This window comes from Equus przewalskii, chromosome 31 (genome assembly GCF_037783145.1).
Source record: "Equus przewalskii isolate Varuska chromosome 31, EquPr2, whole genome shotgun sequence".
In the NCBI taxonomy this organism is placed as follows: Eukaryota; Metazoa; Chordata; class Mammalia; order Perissodactyla; family Equidae; genus Equus; species Equus przewalskii.
The window spans coordinates 5,061,663-5,083,752 of NC_091861.1; the positions used below are offsets into that span (position 1 = coordinate 5,061,663).

Genomic DNA, 22,090 nt, shown 5'->3' on the forward strand with positions numbered 1-22,090 from the left:
AAGGGAGGAGTGAAGCCGTGGGGTGATGTCCTTGGGATGTCCTTCATATGCTTTAGTTTCAAGGACCATCGCTGTCTTCCCCTGCAGGGTCTGTGTTGACGAGTGTGTGGCATGGGTGGTAGAGATAAGGAAAAGGAAAAAGCCAGCAGGCCACTACCTCTTCTGAGTTGCCTTTTTGTTCACTCCCTTCTCTGTCTCCCCATTTGGACTAGGAACCCCAACTGGTGGGGGAATGGGAAACATAGCAACTCTCCAGTCCTTTTGCCACCATACGAAAGAATCCTAATGTGAATGGATACACACCACCTTTCAGTTGCCAGCAGGTCATCATCTTCCCCCTTCTTTCTAGCTCTCCTACGTCTATAGCAGCCTGGCTTGAAGACAGTGAGAGGTCGCTGAGCGGAGGAGTGGGTGTCGGAAGAATGCAATGCTGACACACACCTCTGGATGAGTCACTGTTCATTTAGGGAGAGAATCTCAAAGAGTAATGAAAATTGCCAAGAGAGGCACCGGACTAGTCACTGAACATTTCCACTTCACCTTTAATTTTAGAAAGAAAGCAGCAGGAAGAGTACCAATGAGATCATGAAAAAAAAAATTACTCCTCGATTTTTCTTTTCGCTGATTGGAAAAAGAAACATTGTGGAAATGTGCTTCTGGTGCCCCTCATTTTTCATCATCCTACAGTTGAGTGACTGTAGAATTCCCAAAGTTTGGCACATGGTATTGGGACTGTTGGGGTATCATTCCATCAAAATCTGTTATTCCTCCTGTATCCTATTCCTCTGTGTTTCAGTCTTCTCAAACAGATTTCCAGTTTTACAGCTAACCAAAATTAAGCTTTGAAATGGTAATTCCCTTTGCTATATTTGTGCAGTGGTAATTTTGTAGCTCAAAAGTTTGGATTTGTCAAAATCATAATTACCAATACAAAATTAAAACCAACTATTCCAGATCATTAAGATGAGAAGGGATGCAAAACAATGCTGATTTTGTGTTTTTGACCAGCCTCTTTTCTGACCTGTCATGTAATTGGTAAGAACACTGGAGAGACTATAAGGTTTTGATCTGTAGAATAAAGTCAGTCTATTTGTTTTAAGCAGCAGCTCAGATGTTTAATAACTTTTGATAAGGAAATTGGAATTCTTAGAAACATAGTGTGAAAACACCAAGAATTAATCCAGAAATGCGTATCTTATGGTCTGTGAAATGCCTCATGTCGTCCCTTATCTTGGATTCCTCTTCTCCTCTAAGACCATCGTGTTTTAGGTGTTACAGAACGTTGGAATGATGGAAGACGTGATGTGAACAACCCGTGTTATTACTGACTCCGGCAACCTCCCTCCTGCCTTTCCCCGTCTGCACCCTCTGTGCCACCTCCGTGACTCTGACCGCCCCGCTCCTTGCACTTGTCCATGAATTGCATTTTGTGTTTCAGACCACCCTGCACAAAAGCCTGTTTTGCACAAGAGCAGCCCATCATGTCAGCACCCTGCCCCCGGCTGGAGCTTATTCTGATTCGGTGCTATGTTTCTAAAACCAGATTTCCATCTTCCCGTTGCACTGGGGCGTGTGTTTTTCTTCCACGACCATATACCAAGCATGCCTTGATCAATCACCACGCGGTTCTTCATCAGACTGGTTTGGATTTTACAATGTGTTAGGGTTTCTAAATAGCTCATAAGGTCTCTCACACTTGAGTTTATACCAGAGAAGTTATGGAATGATTAACGTAATAAGGGGCCGTTTATCCCTAAAGATGACCAACTTTATTTCTGCTTAAGCTGAGCGTTTGTGGATAACAAACAACTCTTTGTAAATGGCAATGGCAGAACCATGCAACTTTACGGCCTGTTTCTGCTGTGTAAATGGTTGGGCAGCTCATTAAGTTCCCTCAGTCATAGTCAGGGGTTACTGCTGAACACTCAGAGGACGAGGAGAGCACTATGAAGCTTCAAGAAGAACTAGGCAGTTCTTTAAGAGAAGGAAAATGAAGTAACTGTAGCATCTCTGATGGTACCATACTTTTTCCCTTATTGTCTCTTTTCTGCATTCTTCCCTCCAGAGCTGCCCAGAAGTTAAACCTGTCTTCTAAAAAGAAGAAACATCGACCTTCTACTTCTTCTGTTGCCGAGCCACCTCTCTTTGCCACCAGCTTCAGCGGCATCCTGCAGACATCCCCTCCCCCAGCCCCACCCTGTCTGCTGAGGGCTGTCAACAAGGTGAAGGACACCCCAGGCCTGGGCAAGGTAGGCCCCTCTGCCCTCTCCACCACTGGCTCAGGGTGTGGGGTCTGTATCAGGGGATGAGAGGAAAATGAGGGCTCCTGTTTGTGTGTTAAAACAAGAGGGACAGAAAAAGGAGACAGAATGAAATTCGTTTGGAAGTACGGCACATTTTTTTTGTTACGTATACTAAATAGTAAATTAGTAAACTAAGACATTCCAATTATTGAAGATCTGGTTTGATTTTGGCAGGAGAAAAACAGCCTAGTATTGTTTAATAGAACTGTAAGCATTTAAAGAAAAGACGCAAAAGACAGAAGAAGGCAGAGGGAGAAGACCAAGAAAAGACACAGTACAAGAATAAGACATAAAGATGCTTCGTAATTTTCCTGTGACACTTTCATTTTTTCCTCCTCTTGAGAGAAATCACAACTTCTGCTTTTGAACCAGACCAGTGATGAGATCTCTAGGGAGCATTTTCAGCTGTGCCATTCTAGCCAAGAAACGCAATTTTGAATTGTTAGAAACACTTAGAAAGAGATGTGGGAACGCTATTACGAGATGTTGCTCAGCTCCGTTTGGGATGACTTTGTTTTTAAATGTCATCTCTAAACTCTCTCTTCTGAGATAAACGTCTGGGTGAAGTAACTTTTGGTTTGCTCTTCAATTGGTAAATAAACTGGGATTTATAAAAAGGTTTAGCTAAAGAAAGGGGTAGCTGTTTTATTTCTTTTATTTTCATCAGAAGTAGGATGCTGCATACAACCTCGCCGGTCCCTTGCTGACTTAATGTGACTCCAGCCTTAGGCTTCATTTTGGGAAATTGTAGGTCTTGCTGAAGGGAACAGCTGCTAAACTATGTGGACTGAGATTTTACTTATTTTGATCACAGATTCCCTTTCCCCTTGACTCCCAAACATGCTTATTGCCAGGTTCGTGGTCTTCGGTGGCCCCAGCCTACTTCAGTAGTCCTTCTGGAGTTCACATTGGCACCCTTTTCCCCTTCTTCCCTTGTGCGTTCCTCCTTTCTGCATTACTCCTGTCTCCTCCTGTGCTCTCCACCCCCAATTTCACCACCCTGTTGGGAAGGTATGAACTTGCTATGTTACTCTTTCCAACAGCGTTTAAATTTTAAGATTATGTTGAGTAGAGCAATGCTTACTTTAACGGAAAGCATGCAGTCCTGGAATTTTCCATGGCATTGGTCAGGGCAAGTCGTTTTCACCTGATGGCTTTCCTTGGCCCAGAAGTCAAGTGAGAAACATGGCAGCAGGGCAGCAGCCTGGACTCAGCCTGGGAGGGCTGCTGTAGCATCACCGGCCATGGAAGGAGATGGAGAAAACCATATGGACCAGGACTCCTCTCTGGGAGAGGACTCGTGTGGGTGGGAGCTGCTGAGCAAGGGCAGTGACACCCCCACGGGGGCACCACAATAGAAGGTTGATATGCTGCCTTCTAAGGAGGGTGGGTACATGTAACTGCAGGCCTTTTTAAAAAATAAATTTATTTTTAATTATGACAAATTACACATAACATGGAATTTACCATCTGAACCATTTTTGAAGCGTACATAGGCTTTTGTTTTGCTGAGAAGAGTTTGGAACTTTAGCACCAGAGCTGAAGTGCCCTGGACAGAATGAAATGGAGCTCCCATTGCAGTCTCCTTCTCCTCTTAGAGCAACATCCAACTTCACTTCTGTAACTGTGAACAAGTATTTAAATACTATCATGTTGAAGAGGCACCAGGTTATTAGCCAGCCTGGTGCTCTCACACACCCTCTAAGGTCCTGTCTAAGATACCTCGAAATGAACCACATAAGAAACCATCTTCCTGTATCCATCATAGTGGCCCTGGCTGTAGTTCCTAAAAGGGTCAATGTAGATGCAGCTTCAGGTGGGCCTAACACCCAGGCCTTGGTCTCCTCCTTCCCCCATCCCGAATCCCTACCCCCTTCCCTTGAATTCTGGGACGAGGGGATCAGGGCACCAAGGCCAAGGACGGACCCAGCAGAAAGACTGTTACCAGCCAGGAGGATGAGTCAGCACTGGCCACAAAGAAGTTTCGGGGGCGCTGGTCCAACCTTGACTTCATGACATACTGTATGTAGTGGCCAGAGATAAGTGTAATTATAAATAACACAGCCAGGTATAAGAGCAGGTACCACTACAATTAATATTATAATCATTAGTAAACTAAAACTTGCAAATCATACACCTTTTTTTAATGGAAGATATTATTCTTCTCACTCACTTGCAATCCAATATGCTTTTTTTAAATGGGAGAGAAAGAGATGACATAACCAGCTAGGAATAGCAGGAAGCCCTGAGTTTGTCCGTGGAAGTGTGTCATGGATGGGGTCATCAGATGGGGTATCAGAGAAGGTGATGGAAGGTATGCCATATGGCAGCTGTCCTGTGGAGCATGGGGGCTGTGTTTGCATTGGCGGGGAGGAAGTGACAGTGGGAGGGAGTGTGCTCTCTGGAAGTAGTAATCAGATACTTGTAACTTGAAAATGTGTGTGTGATGGAAACAAGAGGTCGTTAAGCACACCTCCCTTCCTGCCTCCTCCTGCACCAGGAGTGTCTGCTTCACTTAAGGCCAGAGGCCTTTCCTCTGCCACAGGGACGAGACGCCCAACTGCTTGACCTTAGCTGAGGCTCCTTGCCCAGCCTCATGCTTTTCCCACCCTCCTATCTCACTATGATTAGGAACTGCAGTTCTTACCCATATGGAAAAACTTCCATCAGTTCATCTCTGTGCATAATTTACATGTTCACATCTCAAAGAAATACGGTAGAGTTCAATAGAGAACACAAATGGTGAGATATATATATATATCTTAGTATGGCTGAAGTAGATAAACCTGATGGAATTGACAATACAACCTAATTATTTAAACCTGAGGAGGGTGGGGAGCAAGCCCAGCCCAACCCCCACCTCTCATGCCTCATCACCCGAGGACTTCCTCAGGGAACCTGGGGGGTTTTCACAGGTATGGAAGGGATTTTAGGTGTTTCTTTAGAGCAACCTTCTCATTTAGTGAACAAGAAAACTGAGGCCCCGAGAGGGTAAGAGATTTTCAGGTGCCTCCTGATCGAGCCTACGAGTCAGAACCTTTAAGTCATTTTATTTTCTACTGTCTCACCGCGCTGCCACTAGATATATATGACCTTTAAAATTTTAGGCTAGAGACAAGAGTGTAATGCAGCCATGGTGGTAGCACAATGACCTTGGGAACCAGTTGGCTTCATCCAGTGGAGAAGGACCCACTTCCCTTTTCAGAGTCATGGTTGGGAGAGGAAGGGCCGTAACAGGCAGGAGCAGACACACAGGGAGAGCAGAGGCTCTCCATTCCACTCCTGCTGATTCCAGCAGCAACTCCCCCCACCCTCCACCCACAGTCACTGCTGGCCGCCAAGCACTTCTTGAGGCCGAAGCTCTTCTGGAGGCCGTGGTGATGGGAGAATTTGAGGTGACTTCAATATACTTCGAGCAAAAGCACAGTGCACACAGCACAGGAAAGATGTCAGGATCCTCAGCACCTGGAGAAGTTCTTGGCACCTGGCAAATATTTATTGAGCACCGATTATGTGTCACCTAGGCTCGCAATCATGGACAAGCCAGAATGCCTGTCCTTACAGCACTTATAATCTTATAATGCATTATTCCAGTCTTAGCAATCTCACCAATTTGGACCAATATGAAGGACAATCTGATTTAAGGAAAAGTTGAAATTACAGACTTAAAATAATTCTGTCTAACCTTCAAGATATATAAAGAAACTATACTAAGAGGTCTTGTAGAGACATTCTTAATGAATAGATAAAGATGATTAGTAGATCAAAGCAGCTTAGTCCCCATTTATATTTCACTGATTTGGCTTATATGTTAATGATACTTCTAATCTGTTTGAAAATGGTTCCTTCTCCTAAGTCAGTCAATGCTCTTCATGAAATTTGTTTGCTCAATTAATTAACATCCATGTTTAAGGTTCATTTGTTAGTGTGTCACAGCTTAAGTCAGAGCTCTTTGTCTTGGATTACAAGCTTCTAGAGCAAACCATGATATCTGTTTAGCTCACTAAGTATCTGGCTCTGCCGCCATACCCCGGGTGCAGAAATGCTTTTCCAGGTGAGAATGGTAATGGCCGACAATCGTAACTGTGATGATGACAATCCACCTTTATGTTGGTTAATTCTCCTCTTCCCACAAGAATACCTGCAGGGAAATACATGAAGCATGAAGGGAAAAGGAGCCTTCTTTTTCCTTCATAATCTTCAGGGATGCCTCAGAAGGATGGCATGATCAATACCCAGCTTTTTTTCCCCAATCATGTTTTGGGAATATAAGAAAACTCTTATAGAGGAGTGCTAGCAGCAAGAGAACAGACTCTATAGAATTTGGAAAGATCATAAAAAACTGGATGGTGCAAACATAAAGAGGAACTATGGAAAATTAAGCTGGGGACAGGTTGGGGAGGGCTTGTCATACTTGATTTATTCAGTGAATATCTATAGACATACTGTGTTCTAGGCACTGCAGTAGGCGCCACTGAAGGGGACAGTACACAGGAACTGGTTGGCTGCTCTGGGCCACATCCTGCAAAGGAAGGATTGGGTATATCCTGATCTTCATACACTCTAGACTCTCGCCAACATGTTTGCCTGGCATCAGCCTCAGCCACCACTCCTGAGCTACAAATGCTGTTCCCTTGTCCCTGGGATCCCCACTTAGCCTAGTCTGGGTAGAAGAAAGGCTGTGTGGTGTCCACTATGGTGGATCCCCATCAGCACCCGTGCCCATCCATCTGTGCATTTCTGAAGCGCTTCACTGAGATTTCTCTTCTGGGGGCAACACAGCCCACAGGCAGGCGCGTTGGTGGAGTCCTCAGAGTGGCGATTTAGAAATACACCTGCTTGCCTGGACAGATTATTTTTCTTGCGCAATAAGGGCTGGAGCCGTTATTCTTTCTTCTTCTCCATCCTCATTTTAAGTCATCTGTCTTATTTCAGCACTATTTTTCAAACCCAGTAGCAGCATATTTTTGACCTCTATTAAAACGTCTATTTTCTGAATAGTCTCTTTCTCTCTCTCTCTCTCTCTCTCTAGCTCTCTCCCCACACACACACACACACACACACACACACACTACCTGGCCCATGTCATCAGGTCCTATATTGTCTGGATTTAGTTTAATTATAAACTTTCTCTTGTTTGGTGTGTAAACTAATAGCATAGAAAAGATAAAAGAGCATGTATGCTTTTTAGTAGATACTCATTCTCTTTCACAGATTTATAAACATTTTTAGGGTAGAAGTCATTCAATTACTAAACCCTTGCAACACTGTATGGAAGAGGAAGCCAAGATTCCTGTTCAGTTGACATTCTGATTACAACAGGAAAACAATAAGATAGAAAAATTCAATTAAAGTAAGATTTTAAAAAGGTACGAATGTAGCTCTTATACACTTGTTCAACAAGTAGAAATGGCTCTCCCTTGTTCAGGAAGTGATGCCGGGTTAGCTGGAGGAGAATTTCATGCCTTCCAGCCCACCAAAGTCCAGGTTATTCACACAGTATGCAAATTGTCAAATTCCTCATTATCATTTCTACCATGCCTCATCCTGAAGCTTTGTCAGAGAGAAGAGGAAAGATCTGAGCCAGCCTTTAACATTCATTTCAAGTATATATGAAATAAAGAATTAAAATGTGACGGAAGATTCTGGATCACACTATGCCATCCCTAAACACTGCAGATGGGCACAGTGAATTGTGAGTTCTCTATTTTGATGTGCTGGAGGCGGGCAGGGGCAGTGGAGAAGAACTCTGCATAAATAATACACATTCATCAGGACAGCCAGCCTGATCGCTTTGTAAATTAAATTGTCAGCTCTTCTGGGAAAGAAAGTCGTGTGACCTTCCACTCCCTAATTAGAGTCCTCCTTTTCTGTGCTTAGTTGGTTTGGGTTGAGTCTGTTAAGCTCATGGAGTTGGAGTTTGGTTTTTTTCGCCTTCCTTTCTTTCTTGTTTTGACCCCTCCTCCAATCTGTATCTCAAGAGAAAGGAGACTTGGAGAAAATGTTCTGACTCATTAATCTTCGCCGTTCCTTTTTTACGTGGAGGCAGAGGTTTCCGCAAGAGCCCCAGCGCCCTCCCGCCTCTGGGCCGCACATGCGCAGTATGCAGCTGCGCCATCCAGAGTCCCAGGGCTCAGGAAAGGCAGGCGTGGCTGCTGAAGTGCCGGGCTGCTTCGGGAGCAAACTGGACTGATCTAAGTCACGGGGACTTTCTTCTCCACCCTCTGCCGTGCAGTTTTGAGTTTAGCCATTTTCATTCTTGCAAACGAAAGGAGGTGTTGGGAGGAGGTTCTCCGTTAAAGGCCGCTAGACAGAAAGGTTGTGGGAAAACGTGTAAAGAAAGTGCTGTGCCATTTTCCTTTTCCCTTATTGGGCTGACTGCCTTAGTCCCGCTGGTCCAGTTGTATGGATATAATTTTCTGTTGTCTTCATTTTTAGATGGAGGCCAGGAAGGGTAAGCAGCACATTTCAGCATAATTGCATCAGATTTCTGATAGGATGGCTCGTTACTATGCATAAAATACTCGTTTTCTGGCTTCCTTTGCCTGAGGTGTCTACAAGGAGCAAACTGGGTGAAGGGACTCTGGGTAGGCAGGGAGGAAGGGTTTGGTCCTGCAGCCCAGAGCTACCTGTTCTAGATCTCAGGTCCATTACGGTAGCTTTCAGAGCACAGGAAGAGGAAGAGAACTCCGCTTACATTTCCTTCGTGGAGATTCTATGTTTTCACTTCTCTGAACGTCCTCTGCCTGCTGCAGGTGAGGAGCTGGGGTCCTCTGAAAACCTTCCGGTTTAAGTTCCAGGGCCACGAAGTCCTCCAGGTGCTGATGTCTGGAACCATCCTGCACGAGCAGTATCTGTGGGCAAGCTAGCATTCAGTTCCTTACATTTCTAGCGAAATACCCTTTTCAGTTTCTCTCACTATGTTGTAAACCTGTTAGGAAAAGGGATCGTGTTGTTTTCATCTTTGTACCCCTTCAGTGCCAGCTTAGAAAAGAACACTCAAAAAATGTTGAATATTTTTGTGTAATTTTATTTAGTACTTGCGACGTCCTGACTGGGCATTTGGCACTGTGTAGGATCCATCCTGCATGATGGAGCTATGACAATGAGGTAGGAACACCAAGAACATCTAAACGACAAAACCTAGTGGTCCTTGGCCCCACTTACTCCTCAGCACATGAGTTGCCCTGGGAGAGTGACATCAGGGAGAAGATGCTGCCTCATGCTGGTACACGGCAAAGAGCAAGTGTGGTTGACCTCCCTGGTTGGGGAATTTTCGCAAAAGACCATCTTGCCCAATCCTCCCATATTGCATATAAGGAAACTGAGGCCCAACAAGATGAAGTAGCTTGTCAACCCGTTCATGTGCGAGAAGATAAAAGCTTAAACTTTTGAATGTAAAAGTTGATCAGTCGTGAAGACTTTAAGGCAGAATTTGAATGAGCAGTTCTTAATCTTTTCCCTCCATTCTGTGACTTTCAGCCTCAATTGTACTGGTTCTAGTTTTTTAGGTGTTAAGTGGAGATGGTAGGGGGGTGTGTGTGTGTATGTGCACATGTGTACACACTCGTGTAGAAGGAGGAGGAAGGTGATATTTCTAAGGGGGCTTTTTAAAGGCTAGAAACCTTTACCATAATTGGGGGACAGGTTTGGGGCCTCCTGGAATATATGTAATCCCTAATTAGCATCCTGACTTATGGAATGAAAACACAAGATAAAATGAGGAAATTGTCTCCGGAATAAATGCCACTTTTCTCAATTAACCAAAGGGCAATAAGATGGATTATAATGCCAGAATAGGGCTTTTGATCATTCTTTGTCCAAAACCCACATTTTAGTCGGGCTCAGCACAATTAGACAATTACTGATATCAAGAGAATGGGAAGAGTAGGTATATTTTAAGCTAACATTTCTAGCATCTTATCTTTCTATGTCTTTCTCTTGCTAATAGCTGAAAGGAAAGTTAATCATGATTTGCTATAATTATCCCATTAAAATGAGATTGATAGTAATGTTTTATAAAAAATGGTGAGTCCAAACTGCTGAGTTAATTAGAAAGTTTTCCTTTGTGCCTCAGAGTAGGAAAGGCTGTTCTTGCCTACTGAATGACTTGCATAACAAAACATTTGAATTCCTTTCTAATGCTTCATTGAACTAAAATGTATCATTATGGAGGGGGAAATCATTCTGATACATTCTTAAAAGCAAGACGTATTTTGCTTTAGCTTGTTAAGTAGCTTCTGAAATAAAAATCCTCTAGCTATTCAGAGCCACAACATAAGACCCTCCATGTTCTCTCATATTGCTTTACGAGTCCGTCTAAGTTCTGCCCTGTAATGCTGTCTTAGCCCATTTGGGCTGCTTTAACAAAAATACCATAGATTGGGTGGTTGAAGCAACAAAAACTTACTTCTCACAATTCTGGAGGCTGACAAGTCCAGGATCAAGGTACTCGCAGATCTGGTGTCTGGTGAGAGCTCTCTTCCTGTTTGACAGGCAGTCATCTTCTTATGTACCTCAGTGGGACAGACAGCAGAGAGAGTGAGCAGCTCTCGTGTCTGTTTTGTAAAGACACCATCCCATTCATGAGGGCTGCACCCTCAGGACCTGATCACCTCCCAAAGGCTCCACCTGCTAATACCATCACCTTGGGGGTTAGGATTTCCAATTTGAATTTAGGGGGGACACGATCGTGCAGTCCAGAACGCTAACCCCCAAATTCCAGCGTTGGATTTGAGTACTTGACTTCTTAGATGAAACAACCAGAAATAGAACCGTTACAGTAGCATTTAGTGCGAGGGACAAAACTCCTTCTTCTTTTCCTCTTCCCTTGGTCAGCTCTTTGTTCCATGCTACAGCCACCTATTCACGCCGAAGTTTTGTCCACTTGTAGCTCAGTTGAGATCTCTTTACTACCAACAATGCATATTTGGTGGATTCGCTAGTGAAGCACTGTGCCAGCTGTAGCTAATCAGAGTTTTTTCCTTGCTGAAACCAGTGATGGTAAAATCGTTCTGTTTCCCAATGCTGGCTTCTTAGGTTTGTGAGTTCAGTTCTAGTCACGGGAGTGTGAGTTCACCGTGGCCTGCCGCGGGAAGGAGTGTTCTTGCCTGTTCCGTCCCAGATGCTTGCAGGTGGCCTGGCTTACCACCAGGGCCCTGCAAGAAATGCTCAGGTCCACCACGCCCAGAGCAGCACCACCTGCTCTGCATTTAAGACCCCATCTGTCTCTGCAAATCCACAGGCACGACTGATAGGCTGGAGGCGCTCAGGCCAGTTTGGGGCAAAGGGCAGAGGACTGAGACCAGGCAGTCAGTTTGCTTAGCAGGTACCGATGGAGAAGCGACTGGGGCCAGGCATGGCTCTCGCAAAGCCTTGTGTGTGTCGTGGAGTGTGAGGAAGAATGGGATCAGGCAGTGTGCAACCAGTTTGTAAACTCCTAACACACCTACAACCATCATCATTGAACAAGTTGCTACTGGCTCTTTCTCTCTGAGCCTCAAAACAGGAAGCCCAGAAGAGGTTCACTCTATGAGATCTTTCGGGGTTTTGGCAAGAAAAAGGGGACTCCCTTTTTTCCCAAGGGTTATTTCCTTCAGCAACTTGGCCACAGGCGCCACCCGCCTTGAGTTTGGGAAGGACGACAAAGGGCCTTTGGGAATGCCTTTCCCTGTGGATGAGCTGAAGGGCAAACTCAGTTTCATGAACCGTCGCCATGAACTTGAGCTGTCCCTTGTCTTAAATATTTTGAGAAAGTATTTCACCACACTTACACCAGCAGGTTTTTAGTGATGGACAAAATTTTTAAGACCCAATCAGTAAAATACTCCCTGGGTCATGTTTTCACATAGGGCAGTGGAAAGTTAATCACAGGAAACAGGAAGAACTGAGATCAGGTTTTGTTGGTCTACCTTCCCCCCTCTCCATCCCTCGTTCTATAAAAGGTGGAAAAAGTAGCACCTGCAGGGGCCTCAGATGTCCTCCGGGATTCATAAAACACCATTCAGATTACCACCAGCCACACAGCCCTGAAATCAGGCTGTCCGCTCTGGTTCCAGGTGCAGCCTGTGGATTGCGTGGATATCTGCGGAAATGCCACTTCCTTGGGGCAGCTTGCCCTGGTTAGGTGCCCCATTAAAGGCCTTCATAAACCCTAAGTTTCTCTTCCTTGCATTTATCACCTTTTAGATGGCTGAACTCCATAATTCCGTGTTTAGTGGATCTCTTTCTTGACTGTAAGCTTCGAGAGGGCAGGACTATGTCTCTCTCGTCCGCCTTTGAGACCAGAGCACTACACAGTGCCCAGGAATAGTAGGTGTATTAGGTGGAGTCAAGGTTCTCCAGGGAAACAGAACCAATAGGATGTCTGTGTGTAGAGAAAGAGAGAGAGGGCTTGACAAGTCCAGAATGTACAGGGTAGGCTGGCAGGCTGGAGAGCCGGGAAAGAGTAGCAGTTCCAGTCAAAGGCAACCTGCTGGCAGAATTCCATGTTCTTCCTGGGAGGTCAGTCTTTTTCTATTAAGGCTTCAACTAATTGGATGAACCCCCACAGTGTGGAGGCTGATCTGCTTTATCCAACATGTACTGATGTAAATGTTAACCTCAACTAAAATACACCTTCACAGAAACATCTGGAATAATGTTTGCCCAAATGGCTGGGTGCCATGGCCCAGCCAAATTGACACAAAAGTAACCATCACACTAGGTGAATGAATGGATGGATGGAATCACGACCTGGGGCTCCATTCTGCTCCGACGATCCTTCACATCTGTATCAGGCCTTACGGCTCACACGCATTTCACCTATGTTGTCTCCCTTGATCTTTCCTACGGCCCTGAGAGGTGGGCTAGGGGGCAGCGGGGAGTGTTAGGCCTTGCTGATAGATGAGGATACTGAGATTCAGAGAGGGCAAGAGATGGGGCCGGCCCAGTGGCGCAGCAGGCAAGTGTGCATGTTCCACTTCAGTGGCCCAGGGTTTGCTGGTTCGGATCCCAGGTGCGGACATGGCACCAGGTGCAAGCCATGCTGTGGAAGGCGTCCCACATATACAGTAGAGGAAGATGGGCATGGATGTTAGCTCACGGCCAGTCTTTCTCAGAAAAAAAGGGAGGATTGACAGATCTCAGCTCAGGGTTAATCTTCCTCAGAAAAAAAAAAAAAGAGAGAGGGCAAGAGAATTCCCAGAGGTGACCCTGCTTTTCAGAGTGGATGGGGAGACCCAACATCTTTGTTTCCAGTATTTTCTTCCTGATCATACATCACATATTGGCCATTTCTTTCTGGCAGGCACTGTTCTCAATGTTTCACATATATTATTAACTTGTTGAATCCTCGTTACAGCTCTGTGGGAAGGGTCTGTTATAATCACCCTCCTTTTACATCCAAGGAAGCTGAAATGGATTTGAGGAGTCTGCCCAAGGTCACATCCCTGGTCCGTGGTGGAGCGGGGCTGTGAAGCCCTGTTCTAGAACTCATCCTCCCAACTGCTCCATGAGACTGTCTCTCTACACACTTCCTATGTAGTTATTTGGTGTCAGAAAGGCCCAGTAAGCAAACGTCCCTGGCTGTAGTCCCACAGCTGCGTTTGTGTGGTGGTGGAGGCGGGCTGAGGCGGGCACTGGGCCATCCTCCTCCAGAGTCCCTCTGCTAGAGTCCCATGGCTCTCCTCCGCCCTCGTCATCTCAGAGAGCTTTGAAATTGTCACCGTGTTCTTTTATCCCTTGTATTGAAGGCTAGAATGGTGTGGATCGCCTTTTGTGGCTCATGTTTCCACACAGTAAGCAAACCAGAGAAAGTAAATTAACATTCAAAATGATTTTTTAGAGACCCAACCAAGAAATGTCCTAAATTCCATGAGAGAAAAGGCCATTGTACTTTAGTCCTACGCCAGAGTAGTGCAAACTCAAGACCAGAGCTAGGGTGGAGACGGGACCCCCTGGAACTGACTTGATTTTTATGCCCATCCTAGGCCATTTTGAGCTGTCTGGATGATTCAGTTGCACTGAGAATTCTCTAGAACTCCAGCTCAGTGACAATAGAAATGTTTGAATTTCAACTTTTGTTTACGGAGATGTGTGTTATGAGTATTTATTGAGCTGTGGAGACAGTGCTGGGAGAGGCCACACTCCCTGAGCCCGTCATGCCTGCCCTCTCTGCTGGCCGCTGCTCACTCTTTTCTCTCATCATGAGCCCGGCGTCTACGTCCACCTGCTCTTCCAGATCTGGCTGAATTCCTACTTTCATCAACACCCGTATCTATCCCCAAGCCAGCTCCCTGTCTTCTCTGATGTTTGTACCATGGACTACCCCAGCACAGGTTCTTCTCATTAACCACTTACTGCTTTATATTGTGCTCATGTTTTCTGGGTGTAGTTTATCTCGTCCACTGAGTCCTTAGTCTGCATCATGGTGAGGACCTTGGTTTTTACTGCTTTCATATCCGCCCAAATGCTCAGCCTCATGCCAGGCTGATAGAACTCCCTGAATTGAAAGACATTAAAGTATAGAGTATAACAGTCATTTTATGATTATTTCTCTTGCTTTTGCGTACTCTGTCCCTCATTCATTTATCTGTCATCCATCCCTCATGTGTCTGTCCACCGATTCGTTCATAAGGCACGTATTACGTACCTGCTATGTGCTGGTTACCTTGGGGATACACAGACGAGTTCAAAATGGTCTCTGCTCTTAAGAAACTCAGAAATTGCTATCCAAAAGAGTTAAAAATCATTCTTTAGGTAGACAACTCAAACTAAAAATACCTATTATTATTATCATCATTCTGGCTTCTCATGGCAGATAAAGCTGAAATTCATGCAAGATAATTGGCTTCCCGGTGAGTTTTCTCCCTCATTCCTTTTTACTGAGTACACTATAATATTCCTACAGTGCTCATATTGCATTGTGATGACAACTGCTAGTGCAGCAGACGGAGAAGGTTGTACTTCTGTTTCATTTTCAACACGTTAATGTACTAACCTGCAGATCTCCTGCAATTAGTTCTTATGAATGAATCACGGGGGCACGCAAAATGTTTGTATTCATACAGACTCTTTCTTAAGAGAGCTCACACATCCTTTGCTTGTGGATAGAATTCCCTGAAAGTGTGTGATAGGGACCTTGTACTTTTCCTTTCCCAGGTGGGGTGAAGTGATGGGCTTTGTTCACGGTCGTGGAGAAGCCGTCTACCATCCTGGGTCATGATCTTCCAGCTGTGCATTCTCCATTCTGCTTTTCCTAACAAGGGAGAAACTTCCTCCCTTTCAAAATCCCAGTGTTGCCTAGTTTCCTTTGAGAGTACTCCTGTTAAGATATGAGACTGGCATCAATGATAGGTGAGAGTCTGAAGTTATCTTGAAAAATATGTGGACTTGAAGGTGATAAAATATGAAATGGGGATGGGAGGAGGTTGTGAAAGAGAAGGAAAGGGGTTTTGTATTAATTAGAAGTCTTTTTAGCTTCAAGCAACAGAAACTCAAACTGTCATAAACTGGAGATGCCTGGAGGGAGATTACTGTCTCATAACCAGACCATGCAAAGTCAGGGAGCCCAGCACCAGGATCTATTGTGTGCTCCAAGACTCTCTCTATCTCTTGTTTCTGCTTCCTCCCATATTTTGGCTTCATTTTTCTTCAGTTCAGACCAGCTTTCCCCCTCACACAGCTGCTGACAGCTCTCAAGTGTCATATCTTACCAGCAGACAGGACAGACTCCTGTCCTCTCGGGCCTTAAGCTCAAAATTCCAGGGAAGGGCTGGGGTTCGCCCAGATGGGTGTGGGGTGTAAGAAAGCAGCTGCTCTCATTGGAATGTCAGGGTTGGAGTGAGGAGGAGTGTGTCCGAGTAGAAGAAGATGCTGCCCTGTGAGAAGACTGAGCAGACAAATAAAAGTCATCGCTGCATTTTTAGATGATTTGCAGGAAGCATTAGGCAGCATTGAGGAGGAAAGGCCAATGCAGAGGATGATGGGCCTCAAATTCAGACATGACCCAGGTCAAACCCAATCAGTATTTACTGAGCATTTACTATGAGCTTTTGAAATAAGGATGTCTTTGGGAGTTCATCTTATGGACCACTTATTTCACAATCATTTAGCAGTTTCTAGGGGAGAGGAATGACATGTGTGTTCAAGAGAGCTTAGAGAAGAGACCATGCAGAGATTAGCCCAGGGAGTGAAGTGGGGAGCTGTGCATTGGGAAGAAAACCTAAGACCTTGGAGACCTCGGAAGAGGACCTCGGCCTTCCTGCAGCAGGTGAGCACTGACAGGCTTGTGGTTCTCTCTGAAGAAATGGAGTTGCAGCCCTGATCCTTACTCTGGCTTGTGGGGTATTGATTCCAGGTGGATAGTCTTACATCTGCCAGTTCATGCTGGCCACCACCTGCTTACTCTGTAGAATGAGTGTTGAACAAAAATGCCAAATTTCAGCACAGTAATCTTTGTGAAAATGTTTTGTTTCTTCCTTTATCCCACTCCCACCTTGGCTCCCCACAGCCATACCATTTCCCTAGCAATATGAAACTCATGGTCAGAAGGGCCCAATGTCCCAAATTAATCCCATCTAAGAGTTACATTGTGAAATATACAATTGAAACAAGATGGTAAGTGACATCTGTCTCAATCTAGGCCGTGGTCTAACTCCCTGTATTACTGAAGAAACACTCATTCAGCAAACACTCTGAGTGCCTACTCAGAAGTACCAGGCATTGTGTGGGAGACACCAGCTATGCAATGTAACCAAAAACAGATACAATTTTTTTAAATTTTAGATTTCTAGAGTTTTCCAAATAACTTGTGTAATATCAATAATTGGTGCTTATATATATTAATCTTCAGTTATCAGAAAATCTGAACGGGTTCAGAGATTTTAAGTGGACTTGACTGGAAGTCTGAGAGAGAATCCAGATCTCCTTGCAGAGGGGTAGCCAGAAGGAAGCTCTCGCTGTCTTTGCTTTCACCATTATCATCACCACCAGCAGCGTGTTGAGTTTGTGAAGTTCAATACAGTGTCGGGGGAAGAACATGGAATTAGAGGACACCCATTAGAATCTCAGCTCTCCTCCTCATTTGCTGTGTGACCCAAGGGAAGTGTCTTAGTCTGTTCAGCTGCTATAACAAAATACCATGGATTTGGTGGCTTACAAACAACAGAAATTTATCTCTCATGGTTCTGGAGGCCGGAAGTCTGAGATAAGGGTTCGAGCATGGTCTGGTGAGGGCCCTCTTCCAGATTGCAGACTTCTTGTATCTTCACACGGCAGAGGAAACTAGGGAGCTCAGCGGGGTCTCTTTTCTAAGAACATTAATTCCATTCATGAGGGCTCTACTCTCGTGACTTAATCACCGCCTAAAGGCCCCATCCCCTAACACTGTCACCTTTGGGGGCTAAGATTTCAGTGTATGAACTTGGAGGGACACAAACATTCAGACCAGAGCAAGAAGATACTTATTTCTCTGGGCCTGAAGTTCCTGATCTGCAAAATGGGGAAACTAATCGTACTTCCTCTGGCTAATTGCGAAGCTCCAACGACTGTGCTGGGGCGAGCAAGGCACGCGGCGGCTTTGGGCTGTGGGAAAGCCTCTCCTGTGGTCCTGTGGGGCTCAGGGCTCGGTGGGTTGTTCCGGACCAGGAAAGGCTGGGACAGAGATCCCCAGCATCAGCGGTGTGAGAGCTCTAGGAGGCTGTTGGAGAGACGGATGCGAGGGGACATGAGTCTACATGTGGGTCTTGACTTGGGGTTTAAGCCTAGGAGGAGAAGCAGCCCAGGTGAGCTACAGGTAGTTTTGGCTAAAGGTCCAAATTGAGGCCAATCTCAGAGAATGTCCATCCAACCAGAGGTGAGGCATTTAGTCAGCAGTTGCAAGGTCAAGGGGGCAAGTGGTGACTTTGAGGGGATAACAGCAGCTACTACTAGGAGGCTAGTCACTGGCAACCTTGGGATTCAGGGATAAGAAATCCGTCTTGTGTACTAAGGCCCTTGATTCTTAGAAAACTAGATCAGCTCAGGTCCTAGGATCAGGGCCGGAGCAGCATGGAATGATGACTACCTAGCTGCAAGGCCAGCCGGGGATCGCCTACGGCCTCTCAGGTGCCTCTTCTGAAGGACAGGAGTGATTCCCGGCCCCAACAGAGGACTGAGTCTGGATTATGCCAGGGCTGCCCTGTCACCATTCCAACCCAAATTCTTCACCCCTCTTCTGTCCCGCTAATAACATGGCTTCTTCCTGGCTCTCCCTTGCCTCAGTTGAAAGTCTGAATTACTTAGCCCAGGGCTGCGGGAGGCTGCTGTCTGCCCTCCAGCTCTTCCCTCCCCCTCCCACCCCCTGGGACTGCAGTGAACGATTTGCTGTGCTGCCAGAAGGGCCCGCTCCCTCCCACTTCCAGGCCTTTGGCTGTGCTCCCCCATCTTCCTCCTTAGCATGAAATTCACTGTTCTTCAGGCTTGAGTTTAGGCCTTATTCCCTCCAGGAAGTTTCCTCAAGCGCCTCAGGCTCCTGCTGCCCCCACAGAACCCGTGGGGGCTCCAACTCAGCCTTTATGGCACTGTGTTGAGTTGGGACTACTTCCCCTCTTCTGAGAGCTCTCTGAGGGTAGGGACAGCACCTGACCGTGCCGCGTCCCGGGTCCCTCACAGCACATGGTAGGTGCTGGATAAATGTCTGTTCACGTGGGATCAGAGAGGAGAAAGTTGCAGGGCCAGGGCGCCCCTCGTGTCATTATCCTGCCTGCCCTCTCAGAACATTCAGTTTGAATAATTTCAGTCACTGTTGACTTGAATAACCACATAATGCTTGGGAAAGACACGTTTATTTGCAAGGCAAAATGCCTGACGTTGTCACTCAGAAGACGTCAGTCCCAGCGTCTCACTTCCCCGGCTTGGGAAGTGGAGATAAGGAGAGAGGGTTAGTTAATGCATTTTCTGTCTGGGTGATTCAGTATTACAGAAGATGCTCTCAAATCTTTGACAGGCATCGAGGCAGAATTCTTGTCAGATTATGTAAGAAAAGCAACTCATCATTATACTACGCACACTGGAAGTTACTATGTGTTTTCTCAAAGCCCTTGTGTATGCAGGCTCACAGTATTTAAATTAAAATTTAAGGAATTCTGTTTTTACTACCAAATGGACAGTGAGTGACGAGGGTTTTTGATTTGTTCTTGGGTTGGTCTATTTTTTTCAGTTAATATTTTCAACATTTTGGCTCTAGACAGGAGGTTTTAATGCCATGTCGTATGCTACTGAGGTACCAGGCCCTTTCCTGTCTCCCTGTCTGTTCTTCTGCCTTCGTCTCTGCCAGAGATGCTCATCTCCCCATCATTGGTTGGCCTTGAAAAGGGCTGCTCATCCCTCAAGGCCCAGCTCCCGTATTACCTGCCACCTGCAGCTGGTTCCTCTAACCCCACCTCCATGCGGTGTGCATGTGCCCCCATACAGACCATGAATTGTGGAGGGAAAGGGCTGTATCTTACTCACCTTTTCAGTCCTTATTCATTTGAATACACAGCTGCTCATTCGCTGCAACTCATTGAGCATCCGCCATTTGCCATCTCCCCTCTTGGAAGGAGACCCAGATACCCCCAAGATCTCGCCTTTAAAGAGCTTTCCTTCTGTTAGAGAGGAGAGAGGCTTGTTGAGCTACATGTGCAATGTCATGCCCAACAACTGGCTATTTCATTTCTTTCCTATGAAATGAAAATGTAGCTTATGGTATTACTTCAATTTAATTCCGCCGTGATATTTGTTTTAAAATTCAGAGATCACCAGATGTTAATCCTCTTATTATATTCTCTTCCTAATTATATTAGAAGAAGAACAAAGAGGGTTTTGCGTTGCTTTCACAGAGTACAGAGGTTTAAAACATCTCACTTCACTCCGTGGAGGTTCTGGGGACCCCATAAGTTTCTGGGAAAGGGAGGGAATGCAAACCTGTCGACCTGTGGGCCTCTCCGCTCCCAAGACAGGTTGTCAAACCTGCCGCCAGGTGAGCTGCTTCCCTGGAAGACAGCCTGCCCTCCAGCTGCAGCTCCCTCTCACGGCCACCCCTCACTCCCTGTCCTTACAGGGTGTTCTTCAGACAACGGTGACCAATGCACAGCCCCTGTGTCCACCCAGGTAGCCTCCCCCAGGCTCACCTGTGCTCTGGAGAGAGTAGATTCTGGACTTTTTGGTCTCACCTTCCAGAGCACAGCCCCTAAGGGAAGGGGGAAGCCTGGTTGATAGCAGCCTGCGCAGATACGATAAACAGAGGGTGACCCCAGCCCTTTCGAGAAACCACAGCGCCTTGGAGCCAGGCAGGTGCTGCCCCAGAGCCGCGTCCCTGGGTGCCCTCCGGAGGTGGGACTCTTTCCAGCTCAGAGACACCTGTGTATCACGAGGGCCGTTAGGCAGACAGGAGGCAGTGCTGCAGCCCAACAGCACACGGCTATTTTCCAACTGGATCTTGGCTTCTTGATAATGAAACAGCCATGGTGCAGGCACAAACTGACAGTCGTAGGTGGTGGAGGAAGAGAGTCGGACATGTGGGGAACAGCCTGGGCAGCTGCAGATACAGAAGGAAGCCATTTGGTGTGTATACCGCTCTTCTTCCTGGGAGAAACGAGAGAGGCAGCATCCTCTGCACACGCAAACCAGGCTCGTGGACTGCTTCATCATAAGGGCTCGGGGTGGGGAGGGCACGCTGTGCAGAGAACCACGTGAACTAGCCTCTCGAATCCTGACTCAGCACTCACGTTTGAATCCCAGTTAAAAAGGAAATAGCATTCCCATTTCTGATCTAATAATAGTAGCTAATACCTACCTAGTGCTAACTGTGCCCAGTGCTCATCCAAGTGCTTTCTATACATTACCTCATTTAGATACACAACATATTATACATAGGCTCATTTACATACATGGCACATTTCCATGCATTAACTCATTTACACTCATAATACACACTATATATTTACATACACTAACTCATTTACATACAGGGTACATACACAATACTTTTACGTACATTAACTCATTTGCATACGTAACACATTTGCACACTTAGTCCATTCGGGCTGCTATAACAGAATACTGTAGACTGGGGGGTGTACACAATAGACATTTATTTCCCACGGTTCTGGAGTCTTGAAGTCCCAGATCAAGGTGCTGGCAGATACTGTGTCTGGTGACAGCCCACTTCCTGGCTCGTGGAAAGCTTTCTTCTCACTGTGTCCTCACGTGGGGAAGGGGCGAGAGTGCTCTCTGGGGTCTCTTTTAGAAGGACACTGATCCCACTCATGAGGGCTCTACCCTCATGGCCTAATCATCTCCCAGAAGTCCCACTTCCTAATGCCATCACCTTGGGGCTTAGGTTTCACCATACAAATTTTGGGGGGACACAAACATTCAGTCTATAACACGAACATTGACTCGTTTACATACATAGTACATTTATACACATTAGCTCATTTAAATCATCCGTTTTACTGATGAGAAAACAGACACAGAGAGTCACGTGCCTGAGGTCAAACAGGTCAACTCTGGCTCCAGAGTGTGAGCTCCTGACCACCCTGCCTGTGGCTCGTGCTGTCTCTGATGGTTTGATCTGGATCAATAGCGCATCTGTGCACGTCTTACCCACTATCACATGTGTAGGGTGCCTTATCGTTGACCAGGAGTTTCCTCAGCCCACCTGACCCTCCCAACAGCCCTACTACAGAGCATTTTACAGATGAGACAGAAACCGGGCTTTCCTGGTAGTGGAGGGATTCATTGGGGGCGTGAGGCTGGTCCAGCTTTCTCGACCTCATCCTCCT

General features: G+C 46.0%; 1 protein-coding gene across 3 annotated transcripts in view; it reads left to right on the top strand.

The window, feature by feature from the left end:
* KIF26B (kinesin family member 26B) overlaps window positions 1–22,090 on the top strand; it is a 442,768-nt gene that overhangs the window by 300,462 nt on the left and 120,216 nt on the right. For all 3 annotated transcript variants that reach the window (XM_070602597.1, XM_070602599.1, XM_070602600.1), the window contains one exon: window positions 2,066–2,249. In XM_070602597.1, coding sequence (XP_070458698.1) covers window positions 2,066–2,249 — 184 coding nt within the window. The remainder of the gene's footprint in view (window positions 1–2,065; window positions 2,250–22,090) is intronic.